Genomic DNA, 23,399 nt, shown 5'->3' with positions numbered 1-23,399 from the left:
TTGAATTTTCCACAAAATACCATCCTTAATACCTAAAACGATTAAAACATAACTACAATTTTTCTGTACTTACTCTTCTGGAAATTCAATCCATATTTTACATCCAGTCACAAACTAAAGAACAAAGTTTTCTTGATTCTAATCAAAGATGTTTCTATTCACATATTAATCAGTTAATTGTAACTCTGATTTTTTATTTATGCAGCAATAATTCAGATCTATGTTCCTAGATATTTTTTATTCAATCATGAACTATTTCGTTGTACAAAAAGACATTCTGTATATTCACTATTAATGCGTATACTCACCCAAAGTTTGGCTTTTAAACATAATATAGTATAGTAATTCTTTTCCACTAAACAGTAGCCTACTTACAGCATAATAAGAATATTTGTTCTTTTTATACCATGCTGAAATTATTCAATTAAGCAGAGCTTAAGTTATGAACGGTTAAGTACGAAAATGATTTTTAATAATTTATGCTTAAAATTTTTCTTATACATCTTAATTTTAAAGTTGGCTAAATATTTTCTCACGATTACACTAATAAAGCCAGTACAGTACCATTTTTATTCTAAAACAAAGTAAATAATAAGAAACTAGAACACATTCAATTCTAACATGATAAAAAGCACGTAAATAATATTTATCGTAATTTGGCTAGGTACAAGAAAAGTATTTTTAATAAAGATATTTTTATGCCAATACAAAATTAATTTTATAGCACACAAGCTGAATTACGATGCGTTCTTTCGGGTATCATTTCTTATCCATTGCATCGGTCAAAATAAAAATAAATTCCAAATATGTTGGTTAAATTTCTATTTTCGTAAATAATTGGACTGTGAAATCTTTGGGTAAAACCCAAATATATATATATTCAGAAAATGTTAGACAAAACAATTTTAAAAAGTATAATTAATTGCTTTAACTTTTATTAATTGAAATTTGTCGCTACACCTTCAGTAAATTAACGAACAATTTAAGTCCATCTAAAAGAGGTGTAATTAAAAACTGTTAAAAATATATCCGAAAAATTGTTTCAAATTAAACATTTTAGAAATATTTTTTTTATTTTTTCTGATATTACAAAACACAAAAAAAAATTGTCTCATCAAAACTGGATACAGGCATTCGTTTGAACTTCGACAAAAGGCATCCTTTGTAGTAAATTTTGATTTACATAAAATCTTACTACAAGTTTAATGAGCTTTACTTTGGGTTATATATACATTTTTTTTTAGTTAAAAGAGGCACTAAGAGAGAAATCGCTTTTTGTTTTTAAATGAGGGCAGAACTCTCTGTAAATAATTAATTTCAAGATCTTTCAATATTAACATAAATTCCTCCTAAAACTTTTGTTAAAATAGGTCCAGACATTTTTCAATTATGCCAGGACATATCGTTTTATAATCTGATATAAGCTAAAATCTGACATAACTTATCTAGGCTTAAAGAAACGACCGTCTATAACGCCTGTCAATTTAAATTAATTACAACTCATCGTTTGATTTATAAAAATAAAAAAACTTTATTATTATCTACATTTACTACAAAAAAAATAAACAAAACAAGCGCACCATTGTAACCTAGAAAATTAGACGAAGAACAATGATCATCCGATATCAATCAGCCTACTTTTAACCTATAATAAGCAAAAGTAAAATTAATGTAAGATTAAATCACTATTAATTTAAAATATCTAATTAATAAAATAAATAGTTGCTGAAGGATAAAAATTATAAGGCCGATTGACACGGATCAAACGTTGTTTCTTTTTTCATCTAATTTACTACATCATAATGGTATGCAGTATTTTATTGTAGATAACTATAACATTTTCATATTTAATATGGAGCAAGCGATGAGTTGTAACTGATGTAAGTTGACTGGCGTGGCGGGAGGTCGACTCTCCAACTCCACCTAAAGACTTCCTCAACGAAGTTTGAGCCGACCTATAATCTGCTAATTTGCATGACTTTTTGTTATTCAAAGATATTACGATAAAACCATATTCCTAATAGTTTACAGACAAAATTTGTATTTTTTCCTTTGTCCCCGACGACGCGCTAGAGCGGCAATGACTCGAACCCACTCTGTATAATTGTTTATCCTCTGGTCCGTTCACTAGAAATTTGTTAACGGATTTATGTTAATTTGAATCCATTATATATATATATATATATATATATAACGAAGTTCTCTTTCATAACCTATTTCAAGAGACTTTCATAACCTATTTTAATTGTAAAAATAATCGAAAAAGTGCATATAGTCATATATTCTAAAATACTTCGTTTGAGAGTAACAAGTGAAAGATTTCGCTCGAATTTCAGCTACCCCGGTAAAAATGAAGTCGTACTGAAATTTTTAGGACTTTAATTAAGGGTCAGAATTAGTAATTTCTTATGATTTTTGACCTAAAAATTGAATAAAATAGGTCCCAGAACCGTATCTGCAGTAGTTTTTTAAAAATCTGTGGTAAAAACCAATAAACCCTGTAGAGTAAAAAACCCCGGTAGAGTAAAATCCTGTTTTTTATGTTTAACGTACCTTAAACTTTTTAAATGGGTAATAGACACGGAAAACTAAATAAAACTTGTAGAGAATTTAATTCTGAACAGAATGGCGTAAGATAAGTTGAATGAAACAAAGAAATGTTAGAAAAATTTGAATCTTATTTAGAAACAATACATTAGACCAAAGTGATTATCATATCAGTTTATAATAAATGTTGACACATGACCCCGCTATTTTCAACAGCTTTTTTGGCACATTTCTGTACTGCTTTTGATGCTCTGTTTAACTCTTCAAGACTGTCCTTAAGTTGCTCAGCCGCATCCATAATGCGGACAATTAATTTATCGCGAGAATGTATTTTTATTTTGTATACAATATTTTACAACCATTTCCAGACGAAAAATCTAAAGGTGTTAGGTAAGGTGACCTTGGTGGCCAGGAATGTGGGCCTCCACGATCGATCCATTTCTCAAGGAAATGATGTTTTAACTGAGTGGAAACGGCAGAAGAGAAATGGGAAGACGCGCCACTGTGCTGGAATTATACTTTGCATCTCAGCGCTAGAGGAGGATCTTCAAGCGGCTGCAGCAATTCTTCTTGAAGAAATTATAAGTAAACCTCATCATTTAAGCGGCCAGGTAATATGAAAGATCCAAACAGCTGACTGTGAAGAAGGCCGCACCATACATTGACTCTAAATGTTAAAAATTGCCTTCACCGTTTCATGAGGATTTACTTCTTCCCATGTATGCTTGTGTAAGTTGATGACGCCTCTCGAGCGGAATTTGCCTCGTTGGTAAACAAAACATACTTTTTGAGTTGTCGATTTGTATTCCACCAGTTGCAGAACTCCAAGCAAAGCGGACCTTCTCCTGGATATATACATATTGAACTAACTGTATATGATAAGAATAAATCTTGTTTTGTTAAGTGTCCTCCAAACCAATGAATGCGAAATTCTGATCCCCTTATAAAGACGTCGTGTACTGACGCCTGGGCTGAGCTGAACTGCATCGGTAACAATTTCATCATTAACAGCGACGTGTTGGTCGTAGCTGGTACGAATACTAGGCAGTGAACCTGTTTCCCGAAGATTGCGAAAAGTCGCACTAATTGTTTCGGGATCTGGAATCCTGCGATTCAGAAAACGTATTTCATACTCTACTACAGCAGCTGTAACACTTCCTTTACATACACTCAAAATGAATACCATATCGGTGTATTCCTCTGTTGTAAATAAGTTGTAGTAAGTTCTTCTGTTTGCCATAACTTCAACGGCCAACCGTCCGTGTTCAAACTAAAATTCCCAGAAAACATTCGCTAACGGCAGCACAATTCACAGTACCCGATGTATGCAGAATGAATTTATACAGTAATGTGGTATTGCGCACTATTGATCAGCTATTATTTTATTTCCAACTTTGAAATAATAATTTTTCAAATAATTTGTTTTATTTCTGTCATTACCAAAAAAAAAAATTACTATCTTAGTAATTAATTTTTTTATTTATTTTACAATTGTTGTCTAATTTCCAGTTTTTATTTAATCTTTCAACAGGAAATCTGTTTTCACAAATTTTTCACATCACCAGTACATTAAATAAGTACTTTCCCGACAAATATAGTAAATGTACATTTTCAAAAAAATTAAAATTTTCTAACTTTTCTTTGTTTTATTCAACTTATCTTACGCCATTTACTTCACCATCTTACACAAAAACTACTCCAGATACGGTTTTTTGACCTATTTTATTCGATTTCTCAGCTCAAAAACCATCAGAAAACACTTATTTTGCGAATGGATATTGACACATTTGAAGAATCAATTTCTTTTTGTACGCGAACTATAAGATACCGTTCATTCAATACATAAAAAATCTAAACCACAGTACCTTACACAATCTTCTTATGAAATATCTAAATTCTTTACTATGTTAGGTAATTCTGACATAGTAATTCTGACGTATTAATTTCTGATATCCTATATCAGATAATTCTCAGCAATTAGAACATGAAGTAACCAGAGCAAAAGTCTTTCTATAAAAGTTTTTTCCTTTTAATTTCTAAAGTCAGCATGGATCATTAACATCCCTGATAAAAAAAAATTTTCCCCAAAATTAAACTAAAGTTTTACGTCAAAATTCCATAACTTCAGAAACGTAAAATCGAAGTACTCTGCATTTTTGATTAGCCCTGAACACCTCCACGTAATATTTTTTTAATAGTTACTAATAATAATAGCCAAAATTCTTAGTTTAAAAACTTAAGAAAGAATTCTTTTTCTTACAATATGTACTTTTTACTTTTTTTGCCAACTTTTCCAAGAAAAGTATGGTATTACTTTCGGTTGCTTGGTGAGATTGGTGCCCGTAAAAATTAATTACCACTATACCACTAACTTACAATGAATCTCCTTATTAAAATGAATTTCCTTATATATAAAACTGCGAAATAGTGAAGGCATTAGAAACGAAAAGTCGGTCTTCCACATGTAATCATAATTTTATAATAATTATAATTTTATTATAGATTTTATATGAATTTATTTTTTGTATACATTATTGTATATATTATTTGTAACTTCAAATATTAAAAAATTGATTAGTGCAGATTGATATTCATATGGATAAATTCTTTTATTTTAATAAATTGCAACAAAAAAGTTTTAGTTTGATGTCTGAGTTTGGTAGAATCCTATTTTGAATTTGATATAAACCATCATCCAAGCATATGAAATCAGTACTGTGAAAATTTCTTCTCTGATTTATCAAAGTGTTTCAAAACGATAGTAGTTATCATGAAAAATAGATTTCAATTGATATTAATAAGAAATCTTCTGTCCAAATTTTATTGTTAAAATAATAAAATATATATGTTACTCAGAAGTTATTACAATTATTTAAATAAAAATCAGTTTGATAGATAACGTTAAAAATGGTTACACCGATTAAAAATTGAGTAAATTTCGCAATTACAGAAACAAATTTTACTTTCCCGTCTAGCGCTATAGCAGAGCTATAGCTTAAGAAGGGAAATATTGAAATCGGTCCAATTTGGGCATATGCGGTTTTCACCGAATCTTGACGTTTTGACACCTAAGGTACCCAAAAACCAAAACACGGAATGGAAATTTTCATGATGTTCGTATTGCGCGCGCGCGCGTGTGTGTGTGTGTGTGTGTGTGTGTGTATTTTGTCTTACCCTAAATTACCTTACATCTTCAGAACTATTCGACCGATTTTGACCAAACTTGATCAGAGTACTTCTATATATGAGGCATTAAATTTTCAACTTAAAAGGTCAAGGTGGTGAGGCTGTAGAGCAAGGTCACCCTCAGTATCTCGAGATTTCTCCTAATTAAGGTCGTATTTTTTTTACGCACATTTGTTAATAATTAAAAAATAATATTTCAAAAAAATTTTCAAAATCGCATCCCACCCCAAAAAATTCTGTAAATAAATTAGCGGCTATGTAGGTATAATCCGTCATATGTATTCCCTCTCACCACAACGAGCGCTAGTGTACCACTGAGTACAGCTGCTATAGTCGACTGCTATGTTGTGACGTCATAAGTGACCGGTAGAATTAAATAAATGAATAATATTTAAGGTGTTAAAAAGTATTTAAAGCGGCTGCTAGTACCACCACACCCGCGAGAATGAAATACGGTATGCGCGGGTTCTTTAGTTAGAATCATTGAATTAAATAGACAAAAAATATTATATTTAAATAAAATGATAAATATTTTAAATTAAGTTGTGTATGTATGTATGTATGTGTGTATAAGCCGTGCATCAGAAAAAAACCGCATGATGGGACTATCTTACAACTGTGTTGTTAGCTTTTTTATATAAATATCTAAATTTGATCTTACAATCAAGTGTAATTTACTTTCAGTTAGAACTCTGAACGTAGAATTTAATTTCGAGGTTACCTCTAGTCATAAAATATTTAAACTGTGTTATTTTTGGACAGAAAATATTGAAATTAAAAAGATATTGGACATCACAAGAAGTATAAACTAATTTAAAATTATGTCTAGTACTGATACTTCTTTGTGCAGCACGCTAAGTGTATGCAGCCTTCCGTGCATCAAAACAACTGAGATAAGAAGAAACTGAAAACTGCTTCTTCTTTGTGTTTTTTCTTATTATTATTATTATTATTATTATTATTGAATAATTATTATAAAATGATATTTTTATCATTATATTATAAAGAGTTTAATTGATTAGTGAAAGTAAATTAAATTTTTATGAAACTCTTCTATAAGATTTTGCTTTAAAGTAAATTCTGTCTAATTTATAAAATCAATGTCCGATGTATATGTAAACTAATGTTTCTAGAAAAAATATAATAGTTATATGCCAATACAATTGTTAATTATAAGGGTACTAGCCAAAAAAAAAACTAATACGATAAGGTCAAAACCCAAAATTATGTAGAATATAAAGTTAAGTTAAACTCAATGGTAATTGTATTACTGCGGTAAGTAATATATAAATATATATATATATATATATATATATAAAATAGGAAGATAATTTTACTTCTCTTATTGCAATTCTGCAATCATCCAACATAGTAAGAAAAACTGCAGACTGATAAGATTTGAATTAAAAGTTTTTATACGTGTTTTTAAAATTACACGCAACAGGATAAACCAGTCGAATACACGTAATTACATTTTCTTACATTACAAGATAATAATATAGTGTTAATATCATGAACATTGGAAATTACAAGGGAACGAAGGAGAAGGTTTGGGACAAAAATGGATGGTTACAGCAGGGGCATAAGAGACCTGCCGCCAGGCAGAACACCAGATGATTATGATGAATTTCATGAAAGACATTCTTATTATATAAGACTTATTCAGCTTTCTATTACGGATAGTCGCTGTAAAGGATTTTTAAAGATATCCTATCCTTAAAAATTACATTGACAAGAAATTTTCCAATATAAATGATTTCTCAATTAAATATACTATAAAGAAAATGGTTTAATATTTTTCTGATGTTTGTCACGGTAATAAATACCGTAAAATATGTTTTTTAATTAAATTAACTTTTTCTTTCTCAAAAATAAAGACTAATAAGAACTTCTCTCAATCTTCAGTATGTCTGATATTTTTGCGTTCAAAATTACTTTTCTTTATTGTTAGCCATCACTAATCTACTAAAGGAAAAGTCGTATTTTAGAATTAAAATTTAGCGTGTAAGAACTTCATTTACTTTATTTACCAGATTAAACGAAAAGAGAATCCAAATATTAAATAATATATTAATCTCAATTCTTTAAAATTAAGAATTATATATACTCAAATATGCAATAATTGACTTTCAAGAATAAGTTATATCTTACTTGATAAAACAAGTTCAGTTTTGTCATTTATTTAGATTTACTCTTTTCAGTGCTGTTTTTTTTTTTTTCAATTTATACAAAGAACATCAGTTGAAATGATAAAAAAAATCATAAAATATATTCAATATTTTACTTTTTTTTACTGTGCTCTAATCTTTACGTTTAATAACTTCCTTAGAATATTTTGATAGAAACAAATTAAAACAATACTTAAGAACAAATTTTTATCTGTCCTCTAATATTTTTTCACCTTTCAGTAAAAAGAAGACAGTTTTTTTGTTTGTTTGAACCATATAATCTAAAAACACTATTATGGTGCACATCCATAGTTTCATCTTTTTTAATTAACATCAAGATGAAGTAGGAATTAAGAAAGAAAAAACGTTCCCAATCTAATCGGTGGGAATCAAATTTTAAAACGCTTAGTTGATAAGTAGGGTGGGGACGGATTGTTGAACCGGCTACTGGCTTCTTGCTACCTACGACGTTCTTTCGCAGTACACCATTCCATCCACTATACTACTAACAGTTCCAACCATTACTTCAGCCATTCCAGGAAGAACTACTCGCCATTTAGTTCTTTACGCTTACTATAATTTGAAGAGTAATACCAGATCTTATTCTATTTTAAATTTACGTAAAACGAATGTAACCCACTCTTTTCTAACAGTTGGTCGAGATTCCCAACAATTTTAATGGTAAACTCTTCTTAAATATTTACTCTAAAAATAATTTTACATTCGCTCTCTTAAAGAAGATATTGGATGTTCAAATCTCAGTAACTTTGTGAGTAATTTTCAGTAATTTTTTCTACAGAATTTCAACAAATCAATTTAAACTCATAAAAATACAAGTTTTAATATTATAATTCTTTATAACAAAAAATTATAATTCTTTAAAAACAAGTTTTTTCTTTTGCGATGAATACACTGAAGCGACCGGTCGTTAGATGTATACGTACCAGAGTAGCAGGAATTATCTTTTCTCACAAAAATGTACTGTATAATATGAAAACATATTAATTACCAGATGTTCATCACGTAGATAACGTAAGACTTACTAGATAAGTATGTTATTCTTTAACTTTTTGAAACGTACAGATTTTCTAAAGAAAAGTAATTATATTAAATTACCGTATCAAAAAATATTTTACTTTAAATATTCTTTTGTTAGAAATAAATTTAAGAATATATATTTATATATATTAAATTGTGCAAAATTTACTTGAAGTAAACATGATTTAATTGAAAAAAAGAAATCATGCAGTGGAACATGCAATATATTAGGCCTAAGAATAGGGAGTATAACGGAAGATAGTAGAATTATTATTATTTTATTAAAGAATAGTGGTAATAGTTGTAGTAATAGTAGTAGTAGTAATGTTGGTGCTTACAGTTAGGCCTAAGAGAGAGAGGAGTACAAGGCGGCATCGTTGACCAGTGCCGCCCCTCACCGCCACCCATTGCATCTAGAGACAGACAACACATCACCACTCAGATCAACCACCGAGATTATAATTATTATTATTATTATTATTATTAATATTATGATTAATTTACTAGTGTTTGTCTGTCACATAATTGCACTCCTTATATTAAATTAAAAAATAATTATTTACTATTTGATAATTTTTAAATAAATATTTTAATACTATAATTAATTGTTTGCAATTTCATTCAATAATTCTTTTTTTAAATAATAATTTCTAATTAACCAGTATAAGTAATCTTTAAAAACATTTCATATTTTGAGCCTTTAAATTTTCTTTTTTTTATTATAAATACATCTAAGTTCTTATTATGAAGATATAACTACTCATCGAATAATGCCAATCTTTAATCACTGAAGGAAGAGTACTTGAAAATACTCGCAAAAAGATGTACTCTCAAAAGTGTACAACACCAGTTATAATTGTTGTTTTTTCTGAGAGTAATGATATTCACTACACAGTCAGCTAATGTAGTGAACAGAATCCTCTTACAGCTGTCTGCAAATATATAAAAACGTGTTCCTTCCGTGAAGAAAGTAATGGCATTTAAGATGCCATTACAAGATTGGATGGCAAGAATTATAAAATCTCGTGTATTTTCTACTTATGAAAAAGTATTAAGGAAAATCGAAGAGAATATAAAAATGCTAAATGCGATTGAATATAGGAAAAGGAACCGGCTAGTATATTGTATGAGAAGAAGATGTTTACTATTAGATGCGATAGAAGTCTTGGTAAATGGAAGGAAAGGAAGAGTAAAAAAGAGATTTCAAATTACGGTTGCGATTACTGGAAAAGGAAAATATGCTGAAACAAAGAGGTTAAGTGGAGAACAGCAGCTGTGACAGGACCTGCCTCTAATAGCAGAACACGCTGAATGAATGAAGGTTTTATTAAGAAATAGTGAACTGATTACGATCCTAAAAATACCAAATAAAGACCACCTACGAATCCTATGAATTCCAAACTTACAAAATCTTCCTTCGGAATCAATGGACTTTACTTTTTGAAGGGCTCTGGTTGTCACTGGAGCACAAACATACATACGGAAGAGATCTTTTTAGTTATTGTTCGTATTCATCACTACCTAAATAAGGAAACATTTTTTTAACAAGAACGAGACTTAAAGAACTTATCACGTGATCTTCAATAGGAATTTTTTTCCTATCCATTTTATCTTCTGATATGGAAATAATTTACAGCCAACAAAATCACATGACTTTTCAGCAAACGACCTCTTTCTCTGTGATTATTTGAAGGTAAAACAATTACCTTCAAAATTAAGGTAATGATACATCGATTCCGACAAAAATTTAAATGAATCCACTGGAAACAATGCAAAGAATGATCGGTGAACTATCCAGAAGACTTATTGAGAATCTACAGTGATGTGATTATAATCTAAATAATGTTGTTTTTGTAAGAAATATGATGTTATCGAAGTAAATTAAATGATTTCGTGTATAACATTTGTTATTTTAAAAATTTATTTAAAACATTTACTCTTTAGTCTCCTTTTAAAATCGTTCGATTCTCTTTGTGCATTATAAAAGAGTATAAACATTGTTCATACTTTTAATTCTTACAGAAAGTTTATGTCTAAAATAAATATGAAAGTTTAAGAAAATAAAGATCATTGAAGTTATTTTTTTTAAATATATTTGTAAGTAATTTTGTAATCATTTGATTCAGAAAATCTGAAAATAAAACTGAATGAAACAATTAGGCTCAGTACTTATTTATTAATGTTATTTATATTTCATTATTGAATGAATTTTGTGTACAAATTACAAATTTGAATCGCTTAATGTTTTTACTTATAAAAAACTTGCTTTAATTTTATACTTATAAAAGATTTATTTCAATACTACAAATTTTTAAAATAATAAATTGATATTTAGTATCTCTCTTTAAAAAAGACTATTATTTTGCATTCTTAAAAAATAGATAAAAAAGCAAAACATTAAGAAAATAATTATTTTAATAACTAATTTAAGAAGTGCATTTTCAAGTGATCAGATTCATTATAATTATTGCATAATTTAATTATAATAATGAGTTAAAAAAGAAAATTAGTTAATATAACATTTATGTATAATGTATTTACACATAAAAAAGTAATAAGTTATTTAAATAAAAATTAAAATAAATTTAGCTTATAATTAAATATAATTATAACTTAAACAATTAATTACCTTAAATTTATGAAATATAATATCTACAAGCAATTTGTTGAAACTGGGTGTTCACAAAACCTATAGTGTTAAAGATAATAAAATATGTTAGTTATTATAATTATATACATTTTCAACACCAGTGGTAAAAAAGAAAAAGGTAAGTTTGTGTCACCCTGTCTCAGAATTCTTCAAGCACTAATTTTTTAGGATATGATACCTAGCACACAATATTATTAATTATGAGTATAATATAGATTTATAATAATAAAATAATAAATAGAAAATCATATTGTAAACACTTTTTTTTGTTACGAAAGAGCGGGAATCGAACCGGGATTCGAACCTGGCCCGAGACCACGCAGGAAATTCCGAGACGCTACCTCGGCTTTTCGTGCGATGGTTCCGGGTTCCAATCCCGGTTAGACATGGCATCTTTTCATACGCTACCAATTTCCAGCGGGCTAATGACAATAGCTCTTGATGCCCACTCTTTCACAAAAAAAAAAAAAAAAAAACACTTAGTAGTCTAAGCATAAACAATAAATTTTATGTCAGAATTCAAAAATTAACTTTAAGCCAATTTTAAATACTTGCTGTAGGTAATTAATGTACAACTAATTAATTTATATTTCTTATAATAGTTTTATTCTTTTAAAAGATTAACCTTACATGTATATTAATTAATTGTAAAGTTCATTTTTTTTTCTTTTTACTATGCATCATCATACTATGCATAAAATGAAAAAAAAAGATCTTAGAACAGTTTTAATTGTATAATACAATTATTTTTATCAAAATATGTTTAAAAAACAATCATAATTGTAATAAAATATCATAACTACACATTTCCTCAACAAAAACAATTCTATTGATTTACGTTGTTATTATGTAAAATAGCTACAAAATCGAATTTTCCAATTTTCTAAAAAGAAAAATTCATATATATTTTTTTTTAATAACGTAATTTATTTACAATAAATAACCATTATTTAATGTTTAATAACACTGTCAATTTTTGTTAATGTACAAAAACTATTTATAAATAAATAAAGAGTGAAGGAATAAAAAGTAAAAATAAACTAAAATAATGTTTATTTTCAGATTAAACCTATATTCTTATTATGCTTATTAAATATCATGCTGTATTAAATGTGCATCATTATTTATTTTATTGATTTTTCTCTAAATTTCTTATATGAGGAGATTAAAGTCATAACTTTGACGTTTTTGGTTAAATTAGCAAAGTATTTATTTGTAAAACGTACTTTAAATCTAAAAACGAAAATAATAGATTGATTTGGTAATAAAACAAATAGGCCTACTTAAAAATTTAATTAAATTTTGAAAGTTTTCATTATTATCAAAATCAATCTTTTGACATTAGGATCCCATTATATTCCATAGATATCCATGCAATAATAAAAGAATTTGCTCGAGTTGAAAATCTTCATTTCCCTTAACAATTTTCTATATGGATTATTTTATTGAAAATGAAATTAATTGCGATGAAATATTGCTAGGATATTAATTAATTTATTAAAACAAAAAGGTTTACGTCAGTGCAATCCATTACATGAAAATCCTTCGATACAAATGAATTTTAATTTCACACAGGCAAAGGATCGGCTAAGGGTTTCTCACTTCAGTCAGTTTTAGTTAAACATAACAAATCAGAAACTCGATTACTGTTTGAAATATATTAAAAAACTAATAATAATATTCATTAAAGTATAAAGTCATTGTTTCATTTCAACGAGTAATCTCCAGGATTCCAATGAATCAAGTAGAGGTTACGTTTATCATTTTCCAAACGTTACAAATTTCCAACCTTACGGCGAAATTGTTGTGGTTTAACATATCCATTAGATTGAATCTACGGTAAATTAGCACAACCGTTAACCTTTTTCCAAAGTTTTATTCTATTCTTGAATAATGATATTCCTTTTTTGTATTTAGTTGTACCGGAAATCTATGTGGAAGTTTTTCAAATAAACTAATAAAAATCATTCATAAATGTTAAACAGAGAAAAGCATAAAAGAGATGTAAAAGGGTAAACTTAAAGGATTAACCACAGATAACCAAAATTAATAATGCGTCAGAAATCCATCAAAGTAGTCAAAATCTTCCTAAAGAAGATAAATCTTTTAGTAATGGATTACTAGAGAAACGTAGAATATAATATAATATGAACCAGCAGTAAATAAATAGATATGGCTCTCCCCACAAAGAAATTTAGAGTTTAATTCTATAAGAAAAAGTAGATGAATTAGTAGATAAAACTACTTCATCGATCATTTTTTACAAAAAAAATATCTATTTATTGTTTGGTATGATAATACAACAAAGCCATTCCAGTGACTTTTAGAATAGTATTCTGTTCATTTCTCAAACCGCTTTAAAATATTATTATTTAAAGTTAATACTTCTGTATAGCATCAATTCACTGGAACAGTTTATTAATATAAACTAATGCAGAATATAATATTATAGAATTTCCAAAGATATATTTTACTTATTTTATTTTTACGACATTATAAGAGTGTAAAAATTAAATTTACTACCATAAAAATAAAGAGTTAAAAGCATGCAACCTTCTGGATACTTTACGACGTTGTGGACGTTTATAGTGAAGTATTAACTCTAGGTATACCTTTAAGAGTTAAATCGATCCCGTTAAAGTTTCCTAATGTGTAGTCTATATTTTATGGCTTATTTGTGGAATGCTATTTTCACAACACAGCAATATTATACACGGTAAATTTTTCACAGTTAATTCCTTATGTAATAAATTTAACCGTTCGTACTATTGTCACAGCAATTCACTAAAACATGGCATTACGCACCCTATAGGTTACATAGTACTTCTTTGCTCAGTCCGTGTGCAAATCGCTGCTGTCACAACCGTACATTATATTTTATGCTCATATACATTTTAATAACTTAAAACTTGAAATAAAACTTTATATTTTTGCTAATAAAAGGGTATCAGCTCTAATGCAATTACCATAATTTAATAAAGTTATTTTTTTCATCCGTCAGAAAAATCATTAAGTTTACTAGTATTTTCCAGTTCTTTTGTATACAGAGTGTTGCAGGAGGTTCCTATAAAACATTGCAAGCACATTCCTCTGATTAAAAAAATTAAGAAGATTAATATAAAAATGGATCCGAAAAGGTCTGTCTTCGAGTTACAGCTAGCAAAGAATTTATTCAGATTGTCGCACCAATGGTAGGTAAAGTGATTGGGTAGGAACGAAATTGATCATACGGCATATTTTTGACCTAAAAAATTTTTAGTAAAAGTAAAGTTAGCCTAAAAAAATAAAAAGTTATAATTTTAGGTAAAACTAATACACGATAAAAAAATCTTTGGTTTAAAATTATAAAATTTTTCTGCTACATTTAAATTACTTTGTTTTAATTATTTAGAACTTATTTGTTTTTAGCTAAATTTATTTACATCAACTTTCAAAAAAATAATTTTTCTATCATATTTTTTACAATAAATATTTTATCGGAAATTTAAGAAAGTTATTTTCAATTGTTTTAAGAGTTAACAATTTTCTTTAGGAAATTGCAAGAAATATAGTTCTAGGGCATTTTTTTATTTTTCCAGGCAAGACGATATCAAACCACCAATATTTTTCCATAAATTATGTCCCAAGTTATTAAATTTGCAAATGCAGCAGAAATCAGAACCAAGTTTTTCGCTAAAACAAAGAAACTATTCTTTCGCTTTGTAATTAAAAAACAAAACATTTCCACACCAATTTTATTCAAACATTTTTCACTATTTTGATGATAATAATACGCTTATTAAGTTTACAAAAGCCTGCTGAAATGTTAAATACATACATTAACTAAATAAAACCTCATTTATTCCAGATTAATATAAAGATATTATTCTCACAGACTGACAAAAAATTTATATGAAATGTAAATTTAGAATATAATAAAATTAATTTTAACTTATTAAAGTTTTACTTTTAACTTAATAATTTTTTCAATATGTTTCCATCAAATCTCAATCATTATAAAAATTTGAAAGAAAAAAGTAAATTATGACAAATTCTTCGTAAAAGGGCATAAAAATCACTAAAAAACTTAGCGAGTTTAAAATTTATTCTAATCATCACATTAAAAGACATAAAGATGGGCGAGTTACGCTACATCACGTATATCGTCTAATCATCTATTAATCATTTAGACAAAGATGTTTGTCATAGTTCTGATGACGGAACACTAAGAAAAATAATTACTTATGGCACATTGTCTTTTTCTATCAATTTTATCAAAACATATAAAATCACTTAGATTTTCCGCAATCGACTTCTGTAAAGATTGGAATTTTCATAGAAAAACATATCTGTAATTAAACAATATAGAAGCAGGCGCATTATATGGGGGTAATTACCGAGAGCTTTTATTCTAATTCCTCGGATTATTTCCGAGCGCTTATAGTTGAGTTATCCCGAGGTTTGCTGCCTGACGTTTACACAAGTAACATAGACTGTAGGTGTAGATATATATGTATGTTTATTTGTTAAAGAACAGATTTAAAAAACTGATTATCTATAACGTTTAGAATTTTTTTTTCTAATATGTTACAAATGAACAATAAGCATTCCCCTCCCATGGCCAATTATGGCCCAATGAGATGAGAATGGTATGTATGACATGTAAATGACATGTAGTCTTGTACAGAATCAGGCCGACCATTCCTGAGTTATGTGCATAGTTGAACCCGAACCACCAAAGAACAGAGATGTCTACTGTCTAGTATTCAGATCCGTATAAAAATAACTAACTTTGACTACGACTTGAAGTTCAGAACCTTCGACTTCGAAAATGAAGTGTTAAACAAATGATTTGAAATGACGAGTGCGTCATTAGTACCCCTTCTCACTACAAGGAGCGCTAGTGTAACACTGGCGTACAGCCGCTCTAGTCTTCTCACTTTTTCTGTTTAGTCTCCGGAACCACCGCAAGGTATTACTTCAGAGGATGAATGAGGATGAATGTAAATGAAATGTAGTATTGTACAGTCTCAGGTCGATCATTTTTGAATACTATATCGTAGAACCGGTATTCTTTGGTGATTAGATTTCAATTACCTACACCTCTCAGAAACGGTCGACCTGATACTGTACAGACTATATTTCATTTATATTTATACATATCATCCTCTGATAGGTATCAGAAAACGGTGGTTCCGGAGGCCAAACAGAAAAAGAGAGAAAGGTAGAACATTCCTGAGACGTCTGCTATGGTTGTAACGTCACAGGTGAGGGGTATAATTAGAAAAATGAATAATATTTAAAGTTTAAAAATGTATTGGTCGCTAGTACCGCTACATCCGCGCGAATTAAACACGGTATGCGCGGGCGCTTTAGTTAGAATCGCTGAATTAAATAAACAAAAAATATTACACAGTATTTAAATAAAATGATAAATATTTTTAATTAAGTTGTGTGTAAGTAAAGTATCAGAAAAATTCGAGTGATGGGAAAGTTCTACAACTCTGTTATCAGCTTTTTGTTTTGTATTCTTTTTTTTACATAATCGTATGAATTATTTTTCATTTTGAACTTACTATGAAATTAGTATTTATGAAGGTTAGGCTTATAACTGAGTAAAAGGAAATTCTTAGTAAACTATCCATATATCCTGGTTTATTTTTTACCAAAAAAAATAAAAACATTAGTTTTCTAAGTAAAAAATTTTTGCGTTCATAAATAAATCTCTTTTATTTAAATTATACTGCATTAATAGGCTATTTGCCCAGTTACGGCAAGATAATCTGGCCTAAAATTTATCAGAATTACACCTAATCAGTTTAATTAATTCGGTCATTGGAGTTGAACACAAATACATCAATTAAAAAACAAATAAAAATTAAATTTATGACTACTTTACTTTAAGCTTTTAATACTGAAAATCATTTAACAGAAATTTCGTTGACGAATTAAATAAAATTAAAATTTCACATTAATTTTCATTGGTTATCACTGATAAACATAATTTTTGTTTCCTAACATGCAATACATGATTTTAATCTGCTTCTTGATGCTAAAAACGAATATGAACTCAGAATACTTCAACCACCTACATTTTTGAAAAATCATTAAATTTTGATTAAAGGATTTTTTTCATATTTCAACGTTTAGTTAGCATTTAAGCTCCTATATTATATTTTGTTTGCTCTTTTTTTATTGTTTAACTTTGTTAATATAATTTGTAAGCAAAACAAAGCTTAATATTATTGTATAACAATAATAGACAAAGAATTAAATCATATCATAGTCACATATTACGACATCATATCTAATACTGAAGAGTGAGTCTTCATGGACAAGATTAATCATGTCTGTGCAGGTCAAAACATGTAGCTGAAAACACAGCTGTGTTTTTGTATTAACCAGTGAATTTAGGAATGAATTAATTTTGTTCAGTCTTATTGTTGTCTAAGTTTGTTAACAGTGCAGTGTCATAATGCCTCGAAATTGTGTAAATGATGTGGATGCCTTTTGTTATGTGTGTGGTGAGTTTACCGTAAAATCAGATAGAAAAATCATTACACCTATAATTAAAAAAGCGTATTATTTGTACTTTCTGTGTAAAATTGGAAAAAATCAGGTAAGACGTGGGCTCCTCATATAATATGCATTAATAGTTTTGTATATTTAAGAGGATGGCTGAAAGGTACACGGAAGGCTTTGCCATTTGGTGTACCTATTGTTTGGCGTGAACCAAAGGATCATTTAACCGATTGTTACCTTTGTTTAACAAGTGTGTCTGGAATTTCTAAAAAATCTAAACATACTGTAAAATAAAAGGAAGGAAGGAATCTGCAATCTACAGATTCATTGCAATCTGCAATCAGGCCTGTACCTCACAGTGAAATTACTCCAGTTCCTGAACCACCTGTGAATGTATTTTTCGAAAGCAGCGATGAAGAGCCAGGCAGTACTGAAGAAGACAACAATGATTTTGATTTGAATTATCTTACAATAAGCCACATCAAAGATTAAAAAATTAAGCTGAACTGTTAGGATCAAGACTGCAAGGTTGGAAATTACTTCAAAAAAATGTAAAAATTTCGGGCTTTCAAAGCCGACAAAAAGAACTTTCTCAGTACTTTAATTGATGAAAATAACTTGGTCTATTGCGCAAATATTGATGAGCTTATGTTGCACTTAGGACAAGTTCATAAACCTGAGGACTGATGCCTTTTCATAGATTCGTTCAAATATAGCTTAAAAGTGGTTCTACTATACAACGGTAACAAATATCACTCGATACCAATCGCTTATGGTATTCATTTGAAAGAGACAAACGATGTAATGAAAGAACTTCTTGAAAAAATAAATGATAAAAAACATAGCCGGGGCGTATGCGGTGATTTGAAAGTTATAGCTATTTTATTAGGCTTGCCGTTAGCCAATACTAAGTACATGTGTTTTCTTTGCAAATGGGTCAGCCAAGCTTGGGATAAACATTATGTAACCAAAGAGTGGAAGAAAAGAAACAACTTAACTCAAGTTGGGAAAAATATTATTCATGAGCCCTTAATTGAATCCAAAAAAGTATTTTTATCCCCTCTCCATATCAAGCTAGCTCTAATGAAAAATTTTGTAAAAGCAATGAAGAAGGATATTCCCAGATTTTTGCACATCAGGCAGAAATTTCCGAATGTAAGTGAAGGAAAAATTAAAGAAGGAATATTTTTTGGGTCCTCAAATAAGAGAGTTGGTCAAAAATGATGTATTTAAGTCATTGTTAAATAATGTAGAAAGTGCAACTTGGACTTCATTTAAAGACGTTTGCAAAAATTTTCTCGGCAAACAAAAATCCGACAATTACCACGATATTGTTAATCAATTTCTTACTTCATACAGAACTACGGGATGTAATATGTCTTTGAAAATACATTTCCTCCACTCACATCTGGATTTTTTCCAGGATAACCTCGGAAACGTAAGATACGAACACGGTGAACGTTTCCACCAAGACATTTTGGTGATGGTAAGCGGCTATAAAGGGAAATGGAATACTAACATACAACCCGATTACTATTGGACATTAATTCGTGATGTAACCCGATTGGACATTAATTCGGGCTATTTGTAAAAGAAAAGTATCAGCGAAGTCATTCTAGCACAGGTATGGCCATGCAAAATTATAAATTTTACAGATTTTAATTATGTTTTCCCTTAATTTTTTTTGAAGCTTAATTTATTTAAAACTAAAGGTGATAGAAAAATTGTATTTACAGATCTGTAATGTACGCAGAAAAGCAATTCAAGAATTGGTATCACACTTAGAGGAACATTAAACATTTTTTTTCTTGTCTATCAGTGTTATTTTTCTCTGAATAAAAAAATTCATTGTTATATATTTTCATAAGATTTCATATTAATTCTAGGGAGAGGATAAAACTTTTTTGATGTCTAATTTATACTAAATTCTATGAAGAAGGAAAAAGAGGTTAAATTTCTACCTACTATATTCAGATAACATTCAAAAAAGAGCAGTCATAATTTCTGTATTATACTTAACAATTGAATTTTTTTTTTGAAATTGTCGAGGTTTTATTTAATTTAATTTATGTATAAAATTGATAGTTTTGAGTTACTTATTCATAAATAACTCAATTGTTTTTGATTTTTTAATAAATAACTACATTGTTTATCGATTTAAACATATTAAAAAAAAAAAACTTATTTTTTCTACATTCTTAAATTAATAATTCTAATAGCTTGTTTTATATTATATAGTACATTGTTTTTTTATCTTATTATGTTTGTATAAGCTGAGTTTTCGTATGTAGGCTACCTTCTATACCTGTATCTTAAATTATATGCTAACCTTGACTCATAAAGACTGACAAGGAACTAGATGAAACTCATTCCAATTACTGGTATCTTAAAACAAGTAAATCTTTAGTAGACTGATAGAAAAAATTATGTATAAGTATATATCTGCAGTTTATTTATAATAACCTATTATCACACGAACTAATAGAAAATCAGGCAATATATATATATATATATATATATATATATATATATATGTATATATAAAGTAATGATAGCTTTATGCCCGTATTGTTTTCTTTTTTTCATATTTTGTTTTATGTAAACGTATAATTTCTGCTTACCTGTGTTGTTTAAAATTGTCCTGGCGCTTGAAGGCCTTGCCACAGATCTCGCATGTGAACGTCACGTCGTCCTTGTGAGTGCGTTCATGAATCATTAAATTGTAAGGCTTTGTGAACCGACGTTGGCAGTATTTACAGATAAATTCGCATTTGGCTCGCATCTTGCGACGAAACTCCCTCCTATCCTCCGTCTCTACTTGCATAATCGCAAACATCTTGCTTTCAAAAGAACCCCACTTTGTACACTATTTTGTCTGTCACGTTAAGTACAATTAAAATATAATAAAACTCTATATTTAATTAAGTTTTATAATAACAACGACACTACAAAAAAAGATTTGTTACATTAATGTCTCGTTTTGTATTGTATATAGTAACATTTTAAACACAATAAAACTAATAGAATCACAAAAACGTGTTTCCAACGAATTCACTTTCGATCACCTGAAACAAAGGAAAAAACGTTGATTAGTCTTTTGAAAAAAGAATAAAACTGTTTGATTTTTTATTTTATATCATTTATATAAAATTTAGATCCTATTGCTTAATTTTTCGTCAATTCTTGCTGTTATTACTGTACGCCTGACACATGAATGACGTTAATATCTATTTTCATACTACCAAAAACAATAATAATGACTTTCACAATTTTGAAAGAGTTACGTATGATTTGCTTTGGAATAAGAGAGAAGAAGGATCAGATATTTTCTATTTCAGATATCAGATATCAGATATCGTTGCTATTTCTAGGAAATTAGTCTCTGTTATCAGAAAGGTTAAACAATAGTAAATCCATTGAAAGAGAGTACATACTTAGATTGATTTTTATTTATAAAAGCCTGAACAAAAAAATATTAGACCTAGAAAAAGAGGAGCTTTTGGTTTATTATACAAATCGACAGTAACCCAATATTGCCCAGAAGCTGGATTTAAAATTAGTTTGAGAGAGAATAAAAATCTCACAATAAGCATGAATTAGATAGGTGGAAATTTTATTTTAAAAATATTTATGTATAAGTTTTCTATCTTGATAATATTATACGGTTTTCCCTTCTTTACATTTTATGAGAGGGTATATCTATATAACTTAAGATTCATCCTATATCTGTCTTTTAAAACACAAATTTTCATCTTATCCAACAATATGTAAAAGTATTTAGGTTATGGTGGGCAGAGTTAGTTCAGTTTGTTGCAATTTATCTTTCCACTTTCGACTGGGATTGCTTTTAAAAAAATACTGTATAATTTTTATTTTATTAACACAGATGCTTTTTATATTTTGTTGTTTATATACATATTTCCTTGAGAATTTCATTTTACAGATTTATTTTAATAACCATTAACCATATTTCTTTCTTTGTATTTACTAAAGAATAATTAACAGCTCAGAGTTAAGTATCATTAAACATATTAAATAGTTAATGAGTGATTCATTGATAACAAATTCATGTCGTTCGTTTCAGGAAGGACATCGGGCCTTCTGATAATTCTTATCAAATTCTTGCCGCTTATGTCAATCAAAATAACTGAGGGTTATGAACATAAAAGAGCACGTTTTGTATCCAAAACGGTATAATAAAAAAATAAATCTTAATGTTTACGTTTATTAACCTTTAATCCGGAAATCCCGGGTTAGTATCCCGGTCAGACATGCTATTTTTCATACGCTCCAAAATTCCATTTCCATAAATTCCCACGTATAATCTTCTCTGTAAGCTTCTGTGGTTAATTAATTCATATAAAGTTGCAGTATTACAGGAGTAGTATTTCTTACAGATAGGATGTATTTTGAAAAGTAAACATCTTGAGATATTTGTGACTGTAATCGAAATGTAGTAACACCGATTCGCATCAAGTTATTTAAATCTATAACTAGAGAGTTAGTATTAATTTGCTTTTCCACAGACTTTTTAAAAAGGTTTTTTACAAAGATTATGATATGATATAATTTTAAATAAATCTAAATTATGGATATTATGGGGTAGAGATAAAAATAAAATCGTCCATTTTGTAAAAAAAATGTTAAATAATTAGACATTCGATTTATTATTTGCTTCACGTAAGAAAAATAATAGTTACTAAAAAAACAACAACAATATTTGTACTTCTTTATTCCAATATATAAATATATTTTAAATTGTTTCTATAGTTTTAGTATTAGATTATAAATTATAATTTTTCAAAAGACAGTAACGGTTTTAAAACACAAACTGTTTTGAAAGACACATTACTCGGCAGGAGGCTATCAGAAACCAGTTCAGACAAAATTTGAGGAATACAAATTGAGAATATAAAAACTACACGATGGTTGAATAAACCGCACTTGTCAACAATAACCTAGCATGTTTACTGCGACAGCTTCGACCACAACGCCATCTTGCAGGCATTGATAGCTGCTTTCACACCTCTCGTGTCATTTCGAGTAATGAGATCTGCCACATGCACAAAGACTGACTCGTTATTCAAAAGATTAGATACTCCTTTCCTCATTCGGTAATGTTACGTAACAGGGAGAGTATTTACTGTTACAAAATAAAAAAATATATAAACCTTAAATACATTTTTAATGATACAGTTAATCACCATATGAACGCCGTAAAAATGACAAGTTATTTTCCCGTTGAATTTAATAAATATTCGTCTTATCCTTTCCTTATTATACACTATTCTTATTGGCAATGTACGTAA

At 28.6% G+C, this 23,399-nt stretch overlaps 1 protein-coding gene across 2 annotated transcripts in view; it reads right to left on the bottom strand.

Moving 5' to 3' along the window:
- Nucleotides 1-23,399, bottom strand: part of LOC142333453 (protein drumstick-like) — an 88,078-nt gene that overhangs the window by 13,785 nt on the left and 50,894 nt on the right. The window contains exons 2-3 of one of the 2 annotated variants that reach the window (XR_012758608.1): nt 20,712-21,155; nt 9,278-9,352 (exon numbers count right to left, since the gene is read on the bottom strand). Coding sequence is in view for 1 of the 2 variants with exons in the window: in XM_075380596.1 (XP_075236711.1) it covers nt 20,712-20,926 (215 nt within the window). In the remaining variant the exon portion in view is untranslated. The remainder of the gene's footprint in view (nt 1-9,277; nt 9,353-20,711; nt 21,156-23,399) is intronic. The other variant, XM_075380596.1, reaches the window with a different exon arrangement.

This window comes from Lycorma delicatula, chromosome 1 (assembly GCF_047948215.1).
Source record: "Lycorma delicatula isolate Av1 chromosome 1, ASM4794821v1, whole genome shotgun sequence".
NCBI classification, from domain to species: Eukaryota; Metazoa; Arthropoda; class Insecta; order Hemiptera; family Fulgoridae; genus Lycorma; species Lycorma delicatula.
Note: the sequence above shows the minus strand (reverse complement) of the source record. Positions and strands in the feature narration are given on the sequence as shown.